The sequence below is a fragment of the Microcaecilia unicolor genome, chromosome 5, assembly GCF_901765095.1.
Source record: "Microcaecilia unicolor chromosome 5, aMicUni1.1, whole genome shotgun sequence".
NCBI classification, from domain to species: Eukaryota; Metazoa; Chordata; class Amphibia; order Gymnophiona; family Siphonopidae; genus Microcaecilia; species Microcaecilia unicolor.
Window position 1 is genome coordinate 272,854,549 of NC_044035.1, and position 23,885 is coordinate 272,878,433.

General features: G+C 42.5%; 1 protein-coding gene across 2 annotated transcripts in view; it reads right to left on the reverse strand.

Moving 5' to 3' along the window:
* Positions 1-23,885, reverse strand: part of LOC115470734 (multidrug resistance-associated protein 1-like) — a 108,452-nt gene that overhangs the window by 83,046 nt on the left and 1,521 nt on the right. For both annotated transcript variants that reach the window (XM_030204222.1, XM_030204224.1), the window contains exons 2-6: positions 23,581-23,642; positions 20,882-21,023; positions 18,905-19,062; positions 14,345-14,522; positions 7,952-8,206 (exon numbers count right to left, since the gene is read on the reverse strand). In XM_030204222.1, the coding sequence (XP_030060082.1) occupies positions 7,952-8,206; positions 14,345-14,522; positions 18,905-19,062; positions 20,882-21,023; positions 23,581-23,642 (795 nt within the window). The remainder of the gene's footprint in view (positions 1-7,951; positions 8,207-14,344; positions 14,523-18,904; positions 19,063-20,881; positions 21,024-23,580; positions 23,643-23,885) is intronic.

The following is a 23,885-nucleotide window of genomic DNA, read 5'->3' on the forward strand; positions in this document are numbered from 1 at the left end:
TATACTTGAGACCAGAACACGCAGGGTAATGGAGGTTTAAGTATGAACGAGAAGATCGAAGCGAATTCCTTGGTGGTAAGTTGACAAGGGCATCCATATATGCTGGAGCTGCTCCGTAGAGGATCTTATGGACTAGGGTGCAAACTTTAAAAGTTATTCGCTCCTGTACAGGAAGCCAGTGTAATTTCTGACTAAGAGGTCTGGAACTGTTGAACTTTGATGCTCCGAAGATAAGTCGAGCTGCTGTGTTTTAGGCAGTTTCTAGTTTTTTGAGAAGTAGGTCTCTGCACCCTGCTTATATGCCATTGCAGTAATCGATTCGGCTTAACATAGTAACATAGTAGATGACGGCAGAAAAAGACCTGCACGGTCCATCTAGTCTGCCCACGATAAACTCATATGTGTATACCTTACCTTGATTTGTACCTGTCTTTTTCAGGGCACAGACCGTATAAGTCTGTCCAGCAGTATTTCCCGCCTCCCAACCACCAGTCCCGCCTCCCATCACCGGCTCTGGCACAGACCCCGTATAAGTCTGCCCTCCCCTATCCTAGCCTCTCAACCACCAACCCCTCTTCCCCCCGCCACCCAATTTCAGCTAAGCTTCTGTGGATCCATTCCTTCTGCACAGGATTCCTTTATGCCTATCCCACGCATGTTTGAATTCCGTTACCGTTTTCATGTGCACCACCTCCCGCGGGAGGGCATTCCAAGCGTTCACCACCCTCTCCGTGAAGAAATACTTCCTGACATCTTTCCTGAGTCTGCCCCCCTTCAATCTCATTTCATGTCCTCTCGTTCTACCGCCTTCCCATCTCCGGAAAAGATTCGTTTGCGGATTAATACCTTTCAAATATTTGAACGTCTGTATCATATCACCCCTGTTCCTCCTTTCCTCCAGAGTATACATGTTCAGGTCAGCAAGTCTCTCTTCATACGTCTTGGAACGCAACTCCCATACCATCCTCGTAGTTTTTCTTTGTTCCGCTTCCATTTTTTTAACATCCTTCGCAAGGTACGGCCTCCAAAACTGAACACAATACTCCAGGTGGGGCATTAAAACCTCCTTTCTTCTGCTGGTCACACCTCTCTCTATACAGCCTAGCAACCTTCTCGCTACGGCCACCGCCTTGTCGCACTGTTTCATCGCCTTCAGGTCCTCAGATACTATCACCCCAAGATCCCTCTCCCCGTCCGTGTCTATCAGGCTCTCCCCACCTAACACATACGCCTCCCTTGGATTTCTACTCCCTAAGTGCATCACTTTGCATTTCTTCGCATTGAATTTTAATTGCCAAATGTTAGACCAATCTTCCAACTTCTTCAGATCTTTTTTCATGTTTTCCACTCCCTCCGGGGTGTCCACTCTGTTGCAAATCTTGGTGTCATCCGCAAAAAGGCAAACTTTACCTTGTAACCCTTTGGCAATGTCACTCACAAACATATTGAACATAATGGGCCCCAGCACCGATCCCTGAGGCACTCCACTACTCACCTTTCCCTCCAGTCCCTCGGAACCTCTCCGGTCTCCAAGGATTTATTAAACAAATCTTTGAGAGGACCCGCCAGAACCTCTCTGAGCTCCCTCAGTATTCTGGGGTGGATCCCGTCCGGCCCCATGGCTTTGTCCACCTTTAGCTTTCTAAGTTGTTCATACACACTCTCTTCCGTGAACGGTGCTCTATCCACTTCATTCTCAGGTGTACTTTTGCCAGTCCCTCTCGGTCCTTCCCCAGGATTTTCTTCAGTGAAAACAGAACAAAAGTATCTATTTAGCAAATTGGCTTTTTCCTCATCATTTTCTACATAGCGTTTTGCTGTATCTTTTAGTCTCACAATCCCCTTTTTAGTCTTTCTCCTTTCATTAATATACCTGAAGAAGTTTTTGTCTCCCCTCCATACATTTCTAGCTATTTGTTCTTCCGCTTGCGCCTTCACCAGACGTACCTCTCTCTTGGCTTCTTTCAGTTTCATCCAGTATTCCTCCCCGTGTTCCTCTACTTGAGTTTTTTTGTATTTCTGGAACGCTAACTCTTTAGCCTTTATTTTCTCAGCCACTTGCTTTGAAAACCATATCGGTTTCCTTTTTCTCTTGCTTTTATTTACTCTCCTTACATAAAGGTCTGTGGCCATGTTTATTACTTCTTTCAGCTTGGACCACTGTCCTTCCACATGTTGTGCGTTCTCGCAGCCCATCAGCTCCTTCCTCAGGTATTCCCCCATTTTGTTAAAGTCAGTTCGCTTGAAGTCCAGGACTTTGAGTTTAGAGTGGCTGCTAACCACATGAGCCGTTATATCAAAACAAACCGTTTGATGGTCACTGCTTCCCAGGTGCGCAGCCACTCGGACATTTGACACACTATCTCCATTCGCGAGCACCAGATCCAGCGTCGCTCCCTCCCTTGTGGGTTCCGTCACCATTTGTCTGAGCAGAGCACTTTGGAAAGCATCCACAATCTCTCTACTTCTTTCCGATTTCGCAGAAGGAACCTTCCAATCTACATCCGGCAGATTAAAATCTCCCAACAACAGTACCTCTCTTTTCTTCCCCAACTTTTGAATATCAGCGATCAGATCTTTATCCAGTTCCTCCAATTGTGTCGGGGGTCTGTAGACAACACCCACGTGGACTAAGGTTCTATCCTCTCTTTTTAAGGTGATCCATATTGCTTCTTCCTTTCCCCACTTCCCTGTCATTTCAGTTGCTGCGATATCATTTCTCACATACAGAGCTACTCCTCCACCTTTACGTCCCTCTCTATCCTTCCTAAAAAGATTATAGCCTGGTATGTTTACATCCCATTCATGGGAACCATTGAGCCATGTCTCTGTGACTGCAACTATGTCCAAGTCAGTCTCCAACATCAGGGCTTGAAGGTCATGAATTTTATTGCTTAGACTGTGAGCATTTGTGGTCATTGCTTTCCAACTACATTTTCTAGTATGTGTTTTGGGTTTAGTGATTTGTGAGTGTCTTTTCTCTTTGGGTACCTTCTCCTCTTTTTGTTCCCTCTTCCTTGCTTTTTCTTTTGCTTCAATTTTAGTTTCAGGAACATCACAGTGCTGTAGTGGCGCAAAAGAATTTTGTAGTGGCAACACTTGTGTGGGCGGATGCTTCTGTGTCACATGACGAATTCTGCCTGAGCCTACTGTGAACCATCTGTTCCTTTGTGGTTTTATTCTCTGAGGCAGTGGTGAGAAGTTATGATTCTGCACAGTCCTATAAGTTGCTTTAATTGCATCTAATTCTTGCATTAATTTATAGAGCTCTTGTTTTAAAGTAGACAGCTGAAGACAGATAGGACAAGCTTTAAGGTTCCAGATGATTGGCCTTGAAACTAAAGCAGCACAACTATTGCAGAGAATAAAAGTCATCCTGATTGGTTGAAATGGGTATGAACAGGTGTACTATGTTGGAGTATCAGCCTGCAAGACTGCCTGTGTATGACTGTGGAGTAAAGTTAATGAGGTTTGGTTTGTCTATAAATGAGTGGACAACCCTGGGGTGGGTGGGATTATAAATCCCAATGGGTCAGCTAAGTGCTGCTATCAAGGGAATTCTTTAGCTGAATGGACCAAAATGGTAGTGTCTGATCCAGGACTTTACACTTTATTTTACTTTTTAAAACTGCCCTAGATATTAATAAATTTCCTTTTAAATAAATCTAGATATTGCCAATAATTATAGCAGTGTAGCAGCTAAGACTAGTGATTATCCCCTTAGGAGTGAATTCTATATGGTGCTGAAAAAAGTGCTATTCTCTAAGCCATGCTTAAAAGTTAGGAACAGTTTTGCTTACACCTGGGAATTACGCCTAACTCTTGGAGTGGCCATTTGCACCAACTGAAATGTGGTGCAAATGTACACATCTAAATTGGTGTGTACCCCCCATTATTCTATAAAAATGCGCATAAATGCTAGAATGCCCCTGTTATACCCATGACACTCCCATTTCCATGCCCCTTGTTACCCAAGCCTAAATTTATATGCATAAATTCCAATTAAATCTAGTGTCTGAACTGCTTGTTAAAAAGACAATTATTGGCGCTAATTAGCTCTTATTCAATTAAATTGCACACGCAAATTTGGCACATAACCAATTTGCACGCAAAATTTTTGGCGACTTTTATAGAATTAAGGGGTTAACGTTTAGTGCAGAGGTTTTCAACCCAGTCCTCGGGGTACACCTAGCCAATGGGGGTTTTCAGGATACCCCCGGTGAATTCAATGGCAATATCCTGAAAACATGTCACCTTCCAACTTCAGAGAAACAGCGAGAGGGGCTTTGCAGCCCCAACATATCTCCTCTCAATCCCAGAACAATAACAAAAGGTGATAGGTTGGGACAACCAAGCACCTCTTGCTGTTTGTCTGAGGCTGGATCTTCTCCCCCTCCCCCCCCCCCTCCCCAAGAAATAGCAAGAGGGAGTCAGCGGGCCCCAGGATATAAATTCCCACCATCAAAGAAACAAGAGGCACTTAGCAGCTCTATTCACCTGACACCTGCCTACCACATACATACTCCCTCTGCCCTATCATGCCTTCTCTGTGGTGCCTTGTTTCCCTAAACTTCACATCCTTTTGTTCTCTCTACTCTCCTGTTCCATTGTACAAATGCACATCCATTCTCCTCCTTTTCCCCATCCTGTCCCTTCCCTTTTTGCTACCCGTAAATACCCCCCCTCTGTATCCTTTCCTCTCCCACCATCATTTCTCTGTACCCACTCATCTAATTTCAGCCTTAAAGGGTTTTTTTTTTTTTTTGCTTGTCACGCAGTACTGAGACTGGAAAATCTGAAGAACCAGAGTAAGGCTGCTGCCCATTTGAGGTAACTGCACAGCCCAGAGTTTCGAGGAAGCCAAGGCAAGGAGCTGATTTCTGGTGGTGAGATTCCGGGGGGGGGGGTGGGGGGGGGAAGGAGGGAATGAGGGGCTTCAGCACAAAGCTGGGTCAGTGGAGACCAGAGAAAGGTACTCTGCAAGATCAGAGGAAAGTGCTATTTTCCCACAGGGGATGGGCAGGGGGTTCAGGCTATAGATGGCTAGGCACAGGTTATAAGTACATAGTTTCAAGTTTGTGTTCTCAGTCTCCCTCTGCTGGTAGGCGAGCATAACCCGAGCGTCTTGACCGGTCTGGAGGGTTGATGAGGAAGTGCTGTTTTCCTATGGGGCAAAAGCAGGGTGGTGTTCACCACGGAGCACGAGGAACACTATTTTCCCGCAGAGGGAGGAGGGGCAGTGGAATGCTGGAGCCGGCTCACATAAGGCCTTTGTTAATTTTTTTAGAATTTTGAGAGTTGATTGTTAAAGTAGCTACTTTAACAACCAGCTCCCAAAATGTAGGCTCAGGTGATGGGTCCACTTCAACGTCATTGTCCTCTTCCTCCTCTGTGGCTTGTGCTGCAGTGGGGTAGCTACGGAGGGCCTTGGAGGCCCAGGCCCCCCCCCCCCCCCAAAACCTGATGGCCAGTCAAGTGCCTAGGTTTACTCCCGCTCCCTGCTTCAGTCGTCATGCCGTCTCCTGTTCTCAATCTAACCGCCTTGGTCAGCTCTCTCCTAACTCCCTTTTCGGCTCCCCGCAGTGCTGCCTTCTTCAATTTTCCGGGCCGCCAGCAGCATCAGTGAGTTAAGCATACTGCCTTTGGTGGCCTGTAAGCTTTCCCTCTGCTGCAATTTCCTCTCCTGCATAGGCGGGATGCTGCAACAGATAGAGCTTCCGGGGCCGCCAAAGACAGTGTGTTTACCTCACTCATTCTGCCAGCGGCCCAGAAAATGGGAGCCAGAACTAAGGGAACGAGTAGGAGAGAGCTGACCAAGGCTGTTAGATTGAGGCGGCTGAAGTCCACGAGGTTTGTCTCCCTTTTCCTCTCCTCTGTGCACCCATCATCCCCAAAGTAAGCAAATCTATGAGCATCTCTATCCACGATGTTGTTCTTTATTGTTGGTGGCAAAATTTGATCTCGCTTATATTTTTCTAAATCCCGGCTTGTGCAGCATACAGATGTACACAGAGGAAGTATTGGCTTCATCGGCTAGAGTACTAATTAGTTCTACATCTTAATCATTGTCATTTGGAGGGGCTGGTTATAGGGACTCACTATATTCTGATGTTTTCATCGTTGTAAAGGGCCATCAGAATCAGGTGCTGAACAATCAGACTTACTATTTATAAGTACAGTTTTTAAAAAATCATTAATTAAGTTGAGACCTGGGAGCACTTAACATTTTATTCCTGTTCCTACATCAAAAAAAAAAGATGGCATGTGTGAACTTACTCCTTTTGTTTTGTGGATTGTATTGGTATATTATAAAAATGCACTTGCTTTTTTTTTTATTACTACTATTTCAGAGAAGGTATTGAATACTGAGGGAAGGGTTTCCTTCATGCAGAACTATCCAGAGTCAGTGTAAATGTGCCAACATTGGCCAGTTCAGCACACTATTACCCACCAAGTTCATACAAAGCTAATTATGTTTCAAAACAAATAAATCTGTTGGCTCAGGCTACTTGCTATGTGAAATTTCCATCACGGTTTCATTATTGCTACAAGTATTACATATTAAGGGCATTTGCTTTAAACTTTGTTTTAATTCATTTATTAGTTTTGCTTTTAAAACCCAAAGGTGAATCCTAAGGGTGGTTGAATAATTAGGTATTTATTTATTTATAAACTAGGCTTCTATTTGTTTTGGACTGCTTTGGGTTCTACTGATCTGTACATCTGCTGTCTGGAATTTTGGAAGATGAAAATGAGATTGGATGTATTATGTATATGTCAGTTTTTGAATGTGTGTCTGCCAGAACTGGTTTTAGACACGGCTGGAGCCCACAAGAAAAACCTCACTCATTGGCCTTCAATCTCCAGAATAGCGGTGGTAAATCTCCAGCTTTGAGATGGTCCACCCATGGCATCTCTGAACTCCTTTGCCTTTTCTGGCAGGAATACTGAGCCCCGCCAGCCAAATAAATGGACTGCCACTGCTCCTCGCTGCTTGTTTCTGGCTATGAGCAGAATGCCAATACTGACTTATGCTAGTATTGTATAATACTGTCTTGGCGCACAGATACTGTTATAGAATTGGTGCTCAGGGTGCAGCATCTACATGCCTAAAAGAAGGCACCAATTTATAGAATTACCTCCCATGTGTTTGCCTGGGCACAGTGGCAATCAGCTGGAATACAGAACCTGAGTAATGTTATAGTGTATCGAATGATGCTGTGTTCCCATCTACAAGTAAATATCAGCTGCCCACTAGTCTCATATTATGGGTGGCTACATATACATCACTGTATTAAAGCAGTTGATATTGATGTGTCTAACCCTGAAGAACCCGATTTGGTTCTCCTTTGCAGTGGCACATTGGTGAGCCCCGGGGTGGCCTCCACTCTATATAGATTCTTTCAACCAAATCAGTATAAAGCGTAGTGTGGGGTTAGAAAAGGTTTGATGAAGCTCCAAAAATGAAATGTTGTGAGCATCTCATTCAGTTTCACCGACACAGATGTTTTTCATAGGGCATAGTGCAGGCTGGATGCCATACAAAGTTGTCAAAGTTGGCCAGAGGGACTAACGGTAGATGCTGGTTTTGTATGAGGGAAGAGAACACCCCGTCACATGTGTTGTACTTTTGTGCTGGACTGCAAGTATATTGGAACACTGTGTGGTGGAATCTAGTTTGCCTGACTTATAAATACGCATGAGTAGCTGCAGCAAAATATAATTTTATTCAGGTGTATATACAAATCTGGAAGCTATTACAGTAATCACAATACTGTTAATAGACTATGACATCCTCTGATAGTCGTCAAAAAATCCAAGCCTCTTTTGTATTTTTGTTGATCTCTTCAGTTTATTGTATCAAAAGCAATAAAAATATTTGTTGTTGTTTCAACTTAAAAAAAAAAAAAGGAACAATGTCTCCCACCCTTTGCCCTTTTCCCCTCCTCACCTTTAGCAGTTTTACTTTAGAAGCCACAAAAGCATTGATGGGTATGACTAAGACCAGTACAGCCACACCAGCCAGCACTGAAACGCCCAGCTCCTGCCAGAGGAAGATGGTGGCCATCAGAATCTGGAAAGGTGCTGACCACAACAGGTGGAGGTTCACAGTGAGGTCCATGAGCTGCTGGGCATCTGAGGACATCAGGTTAACAAGTTCACCCGTTGTGAACTGTCTACGTGAAGAATTTGCTAAGTTTAAGGACTGCAAAATTGGAAGAAAAAAAATAGAACAAATGTAAAGTTAAAACAATAAACAAGTCAAGACTAATATTAGCCTTATGATTTGGTATATTTATAGAAGCTGGAAGTCAAATAGTCATGTTTCCTTAACTCCAAGCTATGTGCATGCTTTACACACTAGTCTGATGATTTTCAGCAGCCCTAAGGGAATTTAAACTTACCTGTTATATAAGTTCCTTTCTTTGAGTACTGCCACATGAGTCCTGACAAGTGAGTTAGTCCCCTTGCCAGCAGAGGGAGCCAGAGAAACACAGCTCAAAGTGACTTTACTCCCCTTATAGGGAGTTAGTGCTGCCTTCAGAACCTCAGTATCCTTTATCAAAGCTAAGACTACTGAAGGCAAGTCTTATATTTTCTGTTTCCAATTCACCCCCAAAGCCAAACCTGGTGCAGTCAAAATCATCATTCCATAGTCACTAACCCAGGAATGAGAATTCCATATACTGAGGAACTACCACCCTGAGAGTGAGCTTCAACATACTCACTGTTAACTTTCTGACTACCATGGCTTGCATGACTGGGTTCTGGACTGGTCTGGTTGGAGTCAAGGAAAGGAAATTAACAGGTAAATTTCCCCTTCCTTAGGGTCCATGCCAGACTAGGCCAGAAAAACTATCCAAACTGGACAGGAATAATCCACGATAGCTCTGAACTCCTACACCTAATATGTTGAACATCCAGACCTACATACCATGCTGAGGTACCAAGAGAAGGGGTGCAATTGGAAGTAAGAGTGCTGTCCTACCATTATGGCCTGGAAGACAGAGTTTAATTTGTCTAAGAGGACTCTAGTTCTCTGAGTGGGCTAACTAGCTCTTTGCCAACCCTTGATGGTGTGGTCCAAGGTGATTATCTCCTTGAATCCACCTGAAATTGATGCCTTAAAGACCACTGTGCAGCCTTAGGACACAATAATAGACCAAAGACTTATCCAAAATTTAGAAGAACCAGGGCACTTACAAACATCTTAAAGGTGACCAACAACTGACTTTTTTTTTTTTTTAATCATCAAGAGGGAAAGCCTGTTCTGTCAGAACAAAACACAATCAGTCAATTGAAAGAGGGTAAAAGAGCACACCAAAAGGTAAACACAAAAACAAAAGCACATGTTGACCTCCAGAAATAGGACAATGAAGAGTTCTTTATTGGAAAGACCCGACACGGGCCTTGTTTCGTCAACCAAGCACCTGCATCGGGGTCACTGAAACTGCAGAACTCTTAAATGAAGAAGATAAGAAATCTTCTGTGAATTCAGTTGAATGACAATTTTAAAAGTGCTATCCCCCATCCACTGTAGTTTGTTCTTTTTTATTGGATGTGGGATAGCATTTTTTTAATTGCCATTCAACTGAATTCACAGAAGATTTCTTATCACACTTTTCCTGAATTGGTCTTTCACGTATGGAAGTGATGACTTCACCAGCAAGAAATGCTCTTTCCTTCTGAGTGTCTGGGGTTTTGGTTTGCTCATTTAATATTATTTTCTAAATTAAAACAGCATATATAACCCTATGATGCCCAGTAGCTAGAAATAAGTCTGAAAGTTGGGGGGTGGGGGGGTACGGGGAGGACTATGGATCAAAACCATGCAACCTGAGGATACCTCAAAGAGCCTATTTGGTACCATTATATTGAATTTGGATTTAGCTCACACCTTTTTCAGTAGTTCAAGGCAAGTTATATCTAGGTATAGTAGGTATTTTCTTATTCCTGTACCTACACACCCAGCTTAGAGAATCTGTTGTTTTGACAGATAAAGAAAGCATTTGTGCATTATCTAAAAACTCAGTACTCTTCTCTATCCAGCCAGATTACTCTACCAAAAAAAAAAAATTTGCCTTTCACTGTAGTTAAGTCAGTCTGACTTCTTTCCTCTGCCTAGGCTTTGCAGCACACCAAAGAGTCATTAAGGGTAAGCATTATCAGAGTGCCTCACAAGCTGCACCCATTCATATCTAGGGCTTAACTTGGGTACAAGGAGTACTCTCACTAAATACCTTCCACCTTGTGCAAATACTCCAGTAGTAATGGAAAGGAGATCATTTTCGCTCCACTGAGGATGGTGGACACATGTTTTTTCCACAGAAGCTTAGTGGGATCCAGGACATACCTTATTGAGCACATATTAGCCCAATGTGCTACTGTTCTAACATGTTACATTCTCTCTGAATTCCTCCAGAGGCCTTTCTATGTCAGCTATATCTTAATGAGACAGTAAACTCTCAGAGACGGAACTGCCTTTGCTGTTTCACCTGTATGGTTTATGTTACCATTCATAGTTTCTCTCTTCCTGGCTCAAGTACAGTGGGGGAAATAAGTATTTGATCCCTTGCTGATTTTGTAAGTTTGCCCACTGACAAAGACATGAGCAGCCCATAATTGAAGGGTAGGTTATTGGTAACAGTGAGAGATAGCACATCACAAATTAAATCCGGAAAATCACATTGTGGAAAGTATATGAATTTATTTGCATTCTGCAGAGGGAAATAAGTATTTGATCCCCCACCAACCAGTAAGAGATCTGGCCCCTACAGACCAGGTAGATGCTCCAAATCAACTCGTTACCTGCATGACAGACAGCTGTCGGCAATGGTCACCTGTATGAAAGACACCTGTCCACAGACTCAGTGAATCAGTCAGACTCTAACCTCTACAAAATGGCCAAGAGCAAGGAGCTGTCTAAGGATGTCAGGGACAAGATCATACACCTGCACAAGGCTGGAATGGGCTACAAAACCATCAGTAAGACGCTGGGCGAGAAGGAGACAACTGTTGGTGCCATAGTAAGAAAATGGAAGAAGTACAAAATGACTGTCAATCGACAAAGATCTGGGGCTCCACGCAAAATCTCACCTCGTGGGGTATCCTTGATCATGAGGAAGGTTAGAAATCAGCCTACAACTACAAGGGGGGAACTTGTCAATGATCTCAAGGCAGCTGGGACCACTGTCACCACGAAAACCATTGGTAACACATTACGACATAACGGATTGCAATCCTGCAGTGCCCGCAAGGTCCCCCTGTTCCGGAAGGCACATGTGACGGCCCGTCTGAAGTTTGCCAGTGAACACCTGGATGATGCCGAGAGTGATTGGGAGAAGGTGCTGTGGTCAGATGAGACAAAAATTGAGCTCTTTGGCATGAACTCAACTCGCCGTGTTTGGAGGAAGAGAAATGCTGCCTATGACCCAAAGAACACCGTCCCCACTGTCAAGCATGGAGGTGGAAATGTTATGTTTTGGGGGTGTTTCTCTGCTAAGGGCACAGGACTACTTCACCGCATCAATGGGAGAATGGATGGGGCCATGTACCGTACAATTCTGAGTGACAACCTCCTTCCCTCCGCCAGGGCCTTAAAAATGGGTCGTGGCTGGGTCTTCCAGCACGACAATGACCCAAAACATACAGCCAAGGCAACAAAGGAGTGGCTCAGGAAGAAGCACATTAGGGTCATGGAGTGGCCTAGCCAGTCACCAGACCTTAATCCCATTGAAAACTTATGGAGGGAGCTGAAGCTGCGAGTTGCCAAGCGACAGCCCAGAACTCTTAATGATTTAGAGATGATATGCAAAGAGGAGTGGACCAAAATTCCTCCTGACATGTGTGCAAACCTCATCATCAACTACAGAAGACGTCTGACCGCTGTGCTTGCCAACAAGGGTTTTGCCACCAAGTATTAGGTCTTGTTTGCCAGAGGGATCAAATACTTATTTCCCTCTGCAGAATGCAAATAAATTCATATACTTTCCACAATGTGATTTTCCGGATTTAATTTGTGATGTGCTATCTCTCACTGTTACCAATAACCTACCCTTCAATTATGGGCTGCTCATGTCTTTGTCAGTGGGCAAACTTACAAAATCAGCAAGGGATCAAATACTTATTTCCCCCACTGTATGTTTGACAAATGCACAGCACTGCACTGATAACACTGGCATTTCTTTAAGTTTGATCGCTATATATATTAATCATTTTCAAAATCCAGCATGCCTCCACATCTTCAGCATTCCCCGGCATCAAAGCCCCAGCTTATTCTCCTGTAATTATTTCCTTTACCTCTTAAAAGTATACAGTCAATTCATGTATATAAACCTTGCTAATGAGCAGAACCCCTATATATAGATAAAAGGCAGCTACTTGTTTTATCAAACGCTGTCTCCCAATCTGTGATTTTGTTGCACATGTGATTTACTGTGGTGTCAGAGTTCCATATGGGATTCTAAACACAGTCATAGCAATACCACCACAAAATGTGTGCGAGTCAGTACCTGAGCGCAGGAGAGGATGGGGCGGAATTTTCACTTACTTTCATTTTGTTAGTTTTTTTTTCCCTGTTTAGTTTGGATTCACTTTGACACATACTAATAAGATACAGAAACTCAACAAAAATGCACATCCCTAATGCATATTACACAGCAGGGGCCACTTACAGTTATAGGCCACTGGAAAATCTGTTCATGGATTCACTGCAGCAGACTGTCAAGAAGACAAATTGTATAAAAACTTTCACCTCTTTATTTTCATATTTGGCGGTCTCAATATGAAATGCATTGCCTCTCTTAATAAGGCAGTTGAATGAATATTTAGTGTTTAGGAAAACAGTTAAAACTGTTTTATTTCAGGAGCATCTGTTGTCAAAAGAGGTTTCATGACAGGAGACGGCATGACATCAAAAAGTTGAGGCCATCTCTCCCGTGCAGCCACCATGTTGTGTGACCCTAAACATTCACAGACGCCATTGAAAACAATAGCAAACTTGTGAGGTGTGTGTGTGTGGTTTATTTTTTTTTTTGTTTTGACAGCTTATTTGAAAGCTTTGGAGTGGGGGGGGGGGTCCTGGGGGGGGGGGGGGTCCTGGGAGGTGAGCCATGGTCCCACCACAGGTGCGGGTGCTCCAGAGTGGCAGACTTGTTTTTGGAGCCGCGGGAGGCTCGATTTTGTAGGGGGCAGCTTTAAGGCAGGCCCTGGCTCTGCCTGAGCCTTGGGGCTGAGTTGTAGGGACTTCCATGGCTACAAAAACAAATCTGCCGCTCCGGAGCAAACAGAGCTCACCCTAGGACCCCCCCTCCCCCAGCTTTTCTCTCCTCTCTAGTCCCTGCTGTCAATGCGACCAGCTGCTCCAAACCTCCTGATGCCTTTCTGTGCATCGCTCGTAAACAGCTGTGAATCCCTCAGAATGCACATTTGAATACTGATGAGCTCATTTAAATGTATTAGCATACCATTCCTGTTGTCTGCTGCCCCGAATGGAAAATAGCCCACAGAACCCATTTGTGCATCTCCTGCAGAATAACGTGCTCAGTAAACTGACTAGAACTGGTCAAAAAAACCACGTTGCTGCCCAGTAAGTCTAATGCATCTCCCCTTGAGTGCTCTAGAATGAACTGCTCCAAGCAAGAACATACTGAGGAGATTGGGACACTGTAGAGAAACTATGTTAAAAGAAGAACTTTTAAATAAAAGGCTTGAAGAAGGGGAGGCATTCCCACCTACCCCATGGCCTTAGAAACGCTTAAGATGCCTGGTACACAAATTTTATAAAAGGATACAATTTTTAAAACACTTTCTATACGTAAACAGTTTATCCACAGAGAGATGATCTTTAAAAATTATGCTTCCCTTTTGTGGACAAATGGGTAGCAGTGGGTATGGGGGAAGAGCAAAGCTGGATTAGCCAAGTATGTCCAGGGAGGGTTTTTATTTTTTTTTAAATCTCATGCATTTGCAGCGGGGAATTACTACCTGCAAACTCTGCGTGTATACATGTACCTGCAGACCCCACAGGTAAGCTCATTTTCAAAAGGGGAACTCCAATAGGAATTTCCCTTTGAAAACAGGATGTATCCAGAAGCCTGTACATTTTGCAAGGAGGCTAAAATATGGCCTACAAATGATTGATCAGCTTTCAATGCCAAGCTGATTGTATTGTTCCACAAAACTCAAATCACATGAAGGTTGCCCAGTGCAGGAAAATAATTAAGAGTTATATCCATCTACCAACGTCTCTGAGGTACGTCTGCAGGCTCAGATCACACAGCTCTGTTTCAATCACAAGTGCTGGTAATAAAAAGCACAGGAATACACAACACTCTATCTTTACCTTTTTGTATATCAGTCCAATTACAGCTGTTTTAATCTTGGCAGCCATAACCATGTTTAAGCGCTGGTACAACTGAAGGACCAGGGTCTGCAGGGCAGCCACAGTAAGAAGGGTCACGGAATAGACATAGCCATCCCAGTTGACAGCAGAGCTGCTTTCACAGAATGCAATCATCCGTCTGCAGGCCAAGAGAGGAGTAACAAGGCATGATGAGAAAGTCTGTTTTAGACTTCCAAGAGCTCAGCTAAGAATGTGAGGTTAGAAGGCAAACTGCAAAGGTTTTTATATAGGTAAACACATATCCATTTGCAGTATTTGAAAACTGTCCCACACCTTCCCTCCACCCCTGTAGGTGGGTAGAAGCATGTAAAGCATGTAAATTAACGGGCCGATGTAGAAAGCTATCAGAAACCTAACCACGAGGATATTGAGGATTGTATACAAAGGGAATGAATGGACTGAGTAAGGGTGTTAACTCACACAGAAGACATGGCTGCACATTACATTTATATTTTAATTAGAAAACCTCTATCGCTAATCAGGGAAAATCAAACTGAATGAATACACATTCACTAAACAGTTTGAAAAAAGAAAATACAAAAATAAGTTTGTGGGTGTCTTCAGATGTATCCTTAAAGATTCCAACTCAGGAATCTATAATAATATCTTATTCAAATTGGAACCTCAAAGCTCCACATAGGGAAATACACATGTATAAGAATCACCCTATGATATCAGGAGTCCGTTCCTATCGTTGGTTCCGATCAGGAGGAAAAGAGAAAAAAAACTTCAAACGTAAAAACTCATATTAAATGAGAAAAGCGTGTGAATTGAAAAAAAACTTTTCCTCCTGAATAATTAAAATAATTACCAAACTACTCAAGACTGGATCTAACTCAAAAAACAGATAATGACCAACCAACAAACCTATACCTAGTAATCATAAATAAGTCAACCCACGCGTATATTCCTGAGACCTATTTCCCAAACTATAGAGTCAATCAGGTAATAAGCTAGACAATGTGTAGAATCTCGGGATGAACATGCTGGAAATTTGTGGCTTAAATTGCAAAAACTGATAGTAGTTCTTGGTTAAACTTTGTTAACCTCCACCTATGCACTGATATTTTCCTCCCTTTTACATTAAGCAACACACTCAAACAAGTACTTAGCTTGGGTGATGAGAAGAATCTCGATAGTCGCGCTGGTTGGTCATTATCTGTTTTTTTGAGTTAGATCCAGTCTTTAGTAGTTTAGTGTTTGATGTCTTCCGGTGCTTCTTTTTTAGGTAATTATTCAGGAGGAAAACAGTTTTTTCAATTCACACGCTTTTCTCATTTAATATGAGTTTTTACGTTTGAAGTTTTTTTCTCTTTTCCTCCTGATCGGAACCAATGATAGGAACGGACTCCTGATATCATGGGGTGATTCTTATACATGTGTATTTCCCTATGTGGAGCTTTGAGGCTCCAATTTGAATAAGATATTATTATAGATTCCTTACTTTGAATCTTTAAGGATACATCTGAAGACACCTGCAAACTTATTTTTGTATTTTCTTTTTTCAAACTGTTTAGAGCGTTTGAATTTATATTTTAATACAATGAGGCCATTAAATATTCTGTAGCAATGCAAAGAAGTGGCTTTTGACACACGGACGTGAGAAATTTTTTTGCCGAGCTCAGGAGAGCATAGAAGGATTAGCAGAGACGATTTAACTTCCAGTTTTGTCATCTTCTGCAGCTAGAAAGAAATGTCTGCAAGTTTAAAAGACTGATGGGAGGAAACAGAGCTTGTGCACATGTTGGAACAAACACAAAACTGTCAACACACATCAGCGCCTCTTGTTCTGCGTATAAATATTAGCCGCACAGAACTTTTATGTGCAAGAAATTTTTGCGAGGCTAGTATTTATACGCAGAAGAGGCACCGATGTGTTTGACATTTTGGTTTCTGTTTCAATATATGTTCGTGCACATTCATCCAGCAGGTTCCCCTCAATCAGCATGCAAGTTCTGCATGCACAAAATGTGCATACACATAGCTTTCTACATCGGCTTCTCAAAATGGGGCAAAGTTAGAGCAGAGTGGAACAAGTACACTGTAGGGAAGCAGATTCATTAGCACACATTTGGGGCCTCTTTTTACTAAACCGTGCTAGCGATTCCTGAGCGGCAACTGCATTTGCTGTGCCGGAAATCGCTAGCGCACTTTAGAGGTCCATGGTTTCTTAAGTCGTCAAGTCAACACACAATAACCTATAAGTTAACATGGGTTAAGCTAATTAATGTGCATTACTATTTTGTAATGTGTACTAAATACGTTAAATTTAAGCCATGTGAAAAATTGGAAAAAAAATGGACAATATTAGGGGGGGGGAGCCCAAATGAGGAAAAAATGTTTGCCCCGTGCACATTTCTAGTACATGTAGAAACTGCATTTCAAAACTTTATATAGAGTATGTGGGTACAAACATAGCCATGCTATATGTACTGGCCCTATGTTCACATTACACTTAAGATCAATATCCCAGAAACATTCAGCAGCTGAATATATTTTAAACAGATACAAAGCATAACCATTTAAGTCTGAAAATATCATGTCAAAGATAACTAGCTAGATAAAGACAGGTATTTTTTCAACCAGCCTTAACCGCCAACATTTAATTGTAGAATACCTTGCAATACTTTGTATTGTTATTTAAATAATTTTACTGCTGTAATTGTCTATTGCTTTATGTTTGACTTTCTTGCTGTACGCTACCTTGACTGAATTCCTTCAAAAAGGTGGTAAATAAATCCTAATAAATAAATAAAATTGGACAGCATTAAAGAGCACTATTTGGTAAAATTATAACCACGCCACCACCATACCTCTAGCACCTCCTATGTTTAAGAGGCAAGCAGTCTAGAAAATTGAAACCAGACAATTCCACTATAATTCACAAACATACAGGTATTTTCTTTGTCCCTAGTGGGCTCACAATCGAAGGTTTTTTCGTTTTGTTTTTTTTTGTACCTGGGGCAATAGAGGGTTAAATGACTTGCCCAGGGTCACAAGGAGCTGCAGTGGGAATTGAACCTGGTTCCCCCAGTTCTCAGGCCACTGATATCTGAATACCAATTCTGTTTAATCAAAGCAGTGAGAAAAACAAACAAGCCAAGCCATGTCATAAACACAGCAGCCCACACTATATTTATATTACAGAAAAAGGAAATTCTGCAGTTTGCTAGAAAGATAAAAGGCTGGTTACACTGAAAAAATTATCACCTCCTTCGCATCCAAACGCTCTCTCTGCTTTGGTGACGGGGCCGAGTCCTGTCATGTGGCACAACTTTCAGCTCACAAACATATTGTGTGAGTAATGCAAGCTAGTCACAATATCCATGTGACAGATTTTTGGCTTGACTGCTTCCTCTTTTTATCTTATTCTTTTTGTTTCCATTACTTATTTTTCAAATGTATTTAAGGATTTTCTATAACACCATACACTACAGCTAATTCCACAGATCCCTCCCATTCCACCATTTGGTGATCACAGCATTTAGAATAGTACTTCTATAATGGGGTGTCAATGTAATTACAAATAGATGCCTAACTTCTAAAAACTTCTTTTTCAAAGTGCCTGACAGTGCAGCCAAGTGCGTCATCTTCAAGAACTAGTACATTTGCATACCCCAGATTTTTATGCAAACAAAATATCAGTTGAACAAGGAGGAAGTGATGTCAGTGACAGGAACTGCAGCAAGGGGCTGAAGCTCCGCGAGGGCTGCCGTTAAAATTAAGCTTTTTCTCCTCTCTAATCTGCCTACTGACTTTCATAAAGCTTCCCAGAGGCAAATCTTACTAATGGCAGCCAGGAAAAAGTTAGATTCTGCAAAATTAGTGCATCTTATATAGTTTTTCAGGTAGATAATATCTATTGAGATGAAGAGGGCAGATTCTTACTTATTAATGGATCATTAAAGGGGGATGCAATGACATTAGTAAATATATATGGGCCTTGTGATTCACATGGGGACACTATCTGGGCAGAAGCAACTGGCCACATCCTTATGGGAGGGGGTTTTAATTTTGTACCCAATCCACATATAGACCGCCACCCTACTACTCAAACTTTATGCGCATACCCCACTAGAGCTTTCTCTCAGTTAATTAAAATACTACAGCTGACTGATTTGTGGACAGCCTGTAACCTTAACATTAGGGGATATACTTTTTACTCTGCAGTTCATGATAGCTATTCAAGAATTGATTTGCTCTGGGGAGATGGGTTTTGGCAGACTAGAGTAAAGAAAATAGGTACCGAGAATAGACCGAGAATGGTCAGATCATGGACTCTTCTTTTAGGAAATTATCCAAACCTTTTTTAAACCCTGCTAACCTAACTGCTTTAACCACATTCTCTGGAAAACTACAGTGGAAATCAACACTATCAGTTATTTTATCCAGCTATTTAAGAGCCACGGGTAGAACAAATTTACAAAGCAACATTCTTTCAAAAATGCAGCTTTCTTACGGATGGCAGAGAAAGGAAAATATTATCCAACTTTAACTTACTTCAGTATTTGAGGGCTTATAAAAGCTAAAATATCAGCAGCCACTTTCAACACTGCAATCTGGATCACCAGGACCTTAAACGTATGCCACAGTGGGACGAGCAGAGATGGTTTCTGTATCCTTTGTTTGTCAAATAATGCTTTTTTGTCACAGGGAGCCTGTTAGGGGTGTAGATGAACAAACAGAATTAGTTAGGGTAAGTTGTTATTTATTCTTGATATACCGCCATTATTGCAATGTAAATCAAAGCAGTTTCCCCCCCAAACCCACCTCCCCGCTCCCCCCGTTTTCTATTTCTGTTGATGGCTCTCTCATTCTCCCTGTCTCCTCAGCTCGAAACCTTGGGGTCATCTTTGACTCTTCTCTCTCCTTCTCTGCTCATATCCAGCAGACCGCCAAGACCTGTCGTTTCTTTCTTTACAACATCCGTAAAATCCGCCCCTTTCTTTCCGAGCACTCTACCAAAACCCTCATCCACACCCTTGTCACCTCTCGTTTAGACTACTGCAATCTGCTTCTTGCTGGCCTCCCACTTAGTCACCTCTCCCCTCTCCAGTCGGTTCAAAACTCTGCTGCCCGTCTCATCTTCCGCCAGGGTCGCTTTACTCATACTACCCCTCTCCTCAAGACCCTTCACTGGCTCCCTATCCGTTTTCGCATCCTGTTCAAACTTCTTCTACTAACCTATAAATGTATTCACTCTGCTGCTCCCCAGTGTCTCTCCACACTCGTCCTTCCCTACACCCCTTCCCGTGCACTCCGCTCCATGGATAAATCCTTCTTATCTGTTCCCTTCTCCACTACTGCCAACTCCAGACTTCGCGCCTTCTGTCTCGCTGCACCCTACGCCTGGAATAAACTTCCTGAGCCCCTACGTCTTGCCCCATCCTTTGCCACCTTTAAATCTAGACTGAAAGCCCACCTCTTTAACATTGCTTTTGACTAGTAACCACTTGTAACCACTCGCCTCCACCTACCCTCCTCTCTTCCTTCCCGTTCACATTAATTGATTTGATTTGCTTACTTTATTTATTTTTTGTCTATTAGATTGTAAGCTCTTTGAGCAGGGACTGTCTTTCTTCTATGTTTGTGCAGCGCTGCGTATGCCTTGTAGCGCTATAGAAATGCTAAATAGTAGTAGTAGTAGTAGTAGTAGTAAATCAAATGTCTGAACAAGAAAAGAACTACAATACTGGATAGGAAAGAACTCGAACCTGCATACAAAGGGAGTAAAGAAGAAACAGAGGTTAAAATGCAAAGGATAACTATACAGCTAAACACATAAAAGTGAACAGAGATTAAGATGTGTCCTGAAGTTCTGATCAGCTGTTGGTCTGTCTGCTCCCAAGGCAGGGCTGAAAATAAGTGATGGTGACAGAAAATGAGCTCAGAGGATCCAACAGTCCTCCTGAGACATGCATCATTCACATCAATGATTCCTCAGTATAGTTAGCTCACCTGTTTCTCGTCTTAATTCCTCTAACTCTGAATTACTTCTTCCTATTTTATTTTCTACTTTATAATCTAAAAAAAAAAAGTGGGTCCAGGTTTATGATTTTAATCACCAATTGTGCTGTTTAAGTCCATATTTAAAGTACCTCAGCTAGGGTAATAATTCTTTGTATTTCTTTTTCTCCATCTCAAGGGAACAGCTAGGGATCTGTCCAGCATCGGTCTCTCAGCACACAGGGTGTCTCACAAGCTATAATCTTTCTCCACTCTACAGTACAATTCCACCAAAGCTCAAGTAATTTACATACAACACTTAGGCTAGGATTCCAGCTAGATTCTAGCAATCAGATAAAAGCAGTTACACTCCCTTCTGGTGACCAGCCTATTCACATATTCTTGCCTAGAGCCTTCCCTACTGCCACGTTTCACTCTTTTTGTCACTTCAACCCTCTGGGGTTTTTTGTTCCCAAACCTGTTTCAAGAAAAAAGGGTAAAGATCCAGAAAATTAGTACAATCCAGTTTACCTGTGACCCCTTTTTATATTTTGAAACTTCTTTTCGCCAGTGCTTTTCAAAGCTGGGACAGACTCTATATGCTGAATCATTTTCGTTCAATTCAAAGAGGTCTTCCCTTTCCAAGGGTTTCTTATAGCCCAGAGTAATAACACTGTAAAAATAAAATTAAGTCAACTAATATAAATTAACAAGGTTAAGAATTGTCATTTTTGTGTCAACAGCAGCAGTTTTTAGACAGAAAACACTATCAGGTAGAATAGTGTTACACTGTCACTTGCCTCTGGATTCTATAAAGGTAGCCCAAAATTGGGCGTGGATCCCAGATCGGCACCCAAAATAATTAGTTAATATGCTCCAACGATGTAATTATAGGAGCTAACAAGAACTTAATTGTCACTAATGATGATTTGGACACCAATGTGGCTACGCACTATTCTGGAACAATAGGCGCCTAAATTGGATTGCATGCAACTCAAAAAGGGGCCTGGCCGTGGGAGGGGATGGGATGTTCACAAGAGATACGCGCAGTGTTACAGAATAGCAAGGATCCATGCCCAATTTGTGCATGGATTTATACCAGGTTTCAGCTGGATTAAGTCCTCGCGCCCAACACTGGTAAATAAATCCTAATAAATAAGTGCTCAGCTGGCGTGCCCTTTAGAGAATAGCGTTGACCTCCGAATTTTTCTCAGTGCCATTTATAAGAATCTGGCTGTTGGTGTATAATATACACATTGCTTTGTGCTCCATTATTCAACCTGTCACAGCCTGAACAATCTGGAGAATGAAATAGAAAAATACTTGATTTCCTGAATTTTTTCAAAAGCCTATAAATTGTGTACTTTGGCTACAATGTAAACTTTTTTTCAGGACTCAGCAATGGCCCTTGCCAAGCAATGTCTAATGCTACTTAAGATGGGATTGTGTCTGCTTTAACTTTAGAAACTCAGTAACCATCGAGCTCATTTTCGAAAGAGGAGGACACCCATCTTTCGACACAAATCGGAAGATGGACGTCCTTCTCACAGAAACGGCCAAATCGGTATAATCGAAAGCCGATTTTGGACGTCCCCAACTGCACTCCGTCGCAGGGACGGCCAAAGCTCAAGGGGGCGTGTTGGAGGTGTAGCAAAGGCAGGACTTGGGAGTGCCTAGCACTTGGACGTCCATGACCCACAATGGAAAAAAGAAGGACGTCCCTGACGAGCACTTGGACGTTTTCACCCGGACCTGTTTTTCTTATAACTAAGGCACAAAAAGGTGCCTGAAATGACCAGATGACCACCGGAGAGGATCAGGGATGACCTCCCCCTTACTCCCTAAGTGGTAACTAACCCCCTCCCACCCTCAAAAAACAGCATTAAAAATATTTTGTGCCAGCCTCTATGCCAGCCTCAAAAGTCATACTCAGATCCGTGACAGCAGTATGCAGGTCCCTGGAGCAGTTTTACTGGGTGCAGTGCACTTCAGACAGGCAGACCCAGCCCAATCCCACCTACCTGTTACAAACCCACTATACCACATCTAGGTGCCCCCCTTCACCCGTAAGGGCTATGGTAGTAGTGCGTTTTGGGGGGCTTGGTGGGCTCAGCACACAAGGTAAGGGAGCTATGTTCCAGGGAGCAATTTATGAAGTCCACTGCAGTGCCCCCCCTAGGGTGCTCAATTACTGTCCTGGCATATTAGGGGGGCCAGTGCACTACAAATGCTGGCTCCTCCCACGACCAAAAGGCTTGCGTTTGGTCATTTCTGAGATGGACGTCCTTGGTTTCGAAAATAGTCGAAAATCAGAAACATCCATGTCTAGGGATGACCAAATTTAAGGATTTGGACATCCTACTACTACTATTTAGCATTTCTATAGCGCTACAAGGCGTACGCAGCGCTGTACAAACATAGAAGACAGTCCCTGCTCAAAGAGCTTACAATCTAATAGATTAACGTTACTCTGACATCCCTGACGGTATTTTTGAAACGAAAGATGGATGTCCATCTTGTTTCAAACATACGGGTTTCCCCACCCCTGGATCGGGACGTTTTGCGAGGACGTCCAAATCAAAACTTGGACGTCCCTTTCGAAAATGCCCCTCTATATGTCATATACTTCTGTGGAAGAACAGCCTAATGGTTAGTGCAATGGTCTGAGAACCTAGGGAGCCAGATTTGATTCCCACTTCAAATTCCTCGTGACACTGGGCATTGTCCCAGGTACAAAAAAACTTATGGGGTCTTTTACTAAAGATTAGCTCAAGTTATCTGCAGCAGGGCCCGTTTTATTCCTATGGGTCCTGCTGCAGATAACTTGAGATAATCTTTAGTAAAAGACCCCCTTGACTTTGAGCCCACTAGGGACAGAGAAAGTAGTAGCAGATAATATATGTAAACCATTTTGGTTGTACCACTGAAAGGCGGTATCAAATCCATGACCCTTGACTTGTGTAATAGCTATCACATGGTTAAAGTAAGCAGCAGCCAGTGCCTTGGCACCAGAATAAGCCCAGTAAACCTAACAGATAAACTCACCAGCACCAACCCTTAACAGGTAATTAGAGAGTCAGTGAAAGCAGCCAAAACCTGAATCCACAATTCAAACCTTATGCGTGATAAAATGTGGCACAAGTAATATTCATTACCCTCTCGAGAATTCTGTGGAACAGTACCACTAATTGGTTTCTAAAATCCCAACTGAAATCTTTAAAGGTTCATACCTGCTGTACCAGGAATATGTCACCTTACTGCAGAAGGAAGCATTTTTTTCAGGGTTGCATTTCTGTAGAAATGGAACAGAAAATTTCAAGTTACAGAGTGACGCACTACATACAACTTTAAAATTCTAACCAAAACCTATCATGAGTTTATCATGATGAAATTAGGCAACATGGAGTAATGTCAAGACCACGTCACATCACACAGTTCTAACCAAACCATCTTAAGATTGCGCATCAAAATCAGATTCTATTTGCTCTCCTGAGTAAAACAGAAAATTATGCCTGCTCTTATCTGGAATAATTGC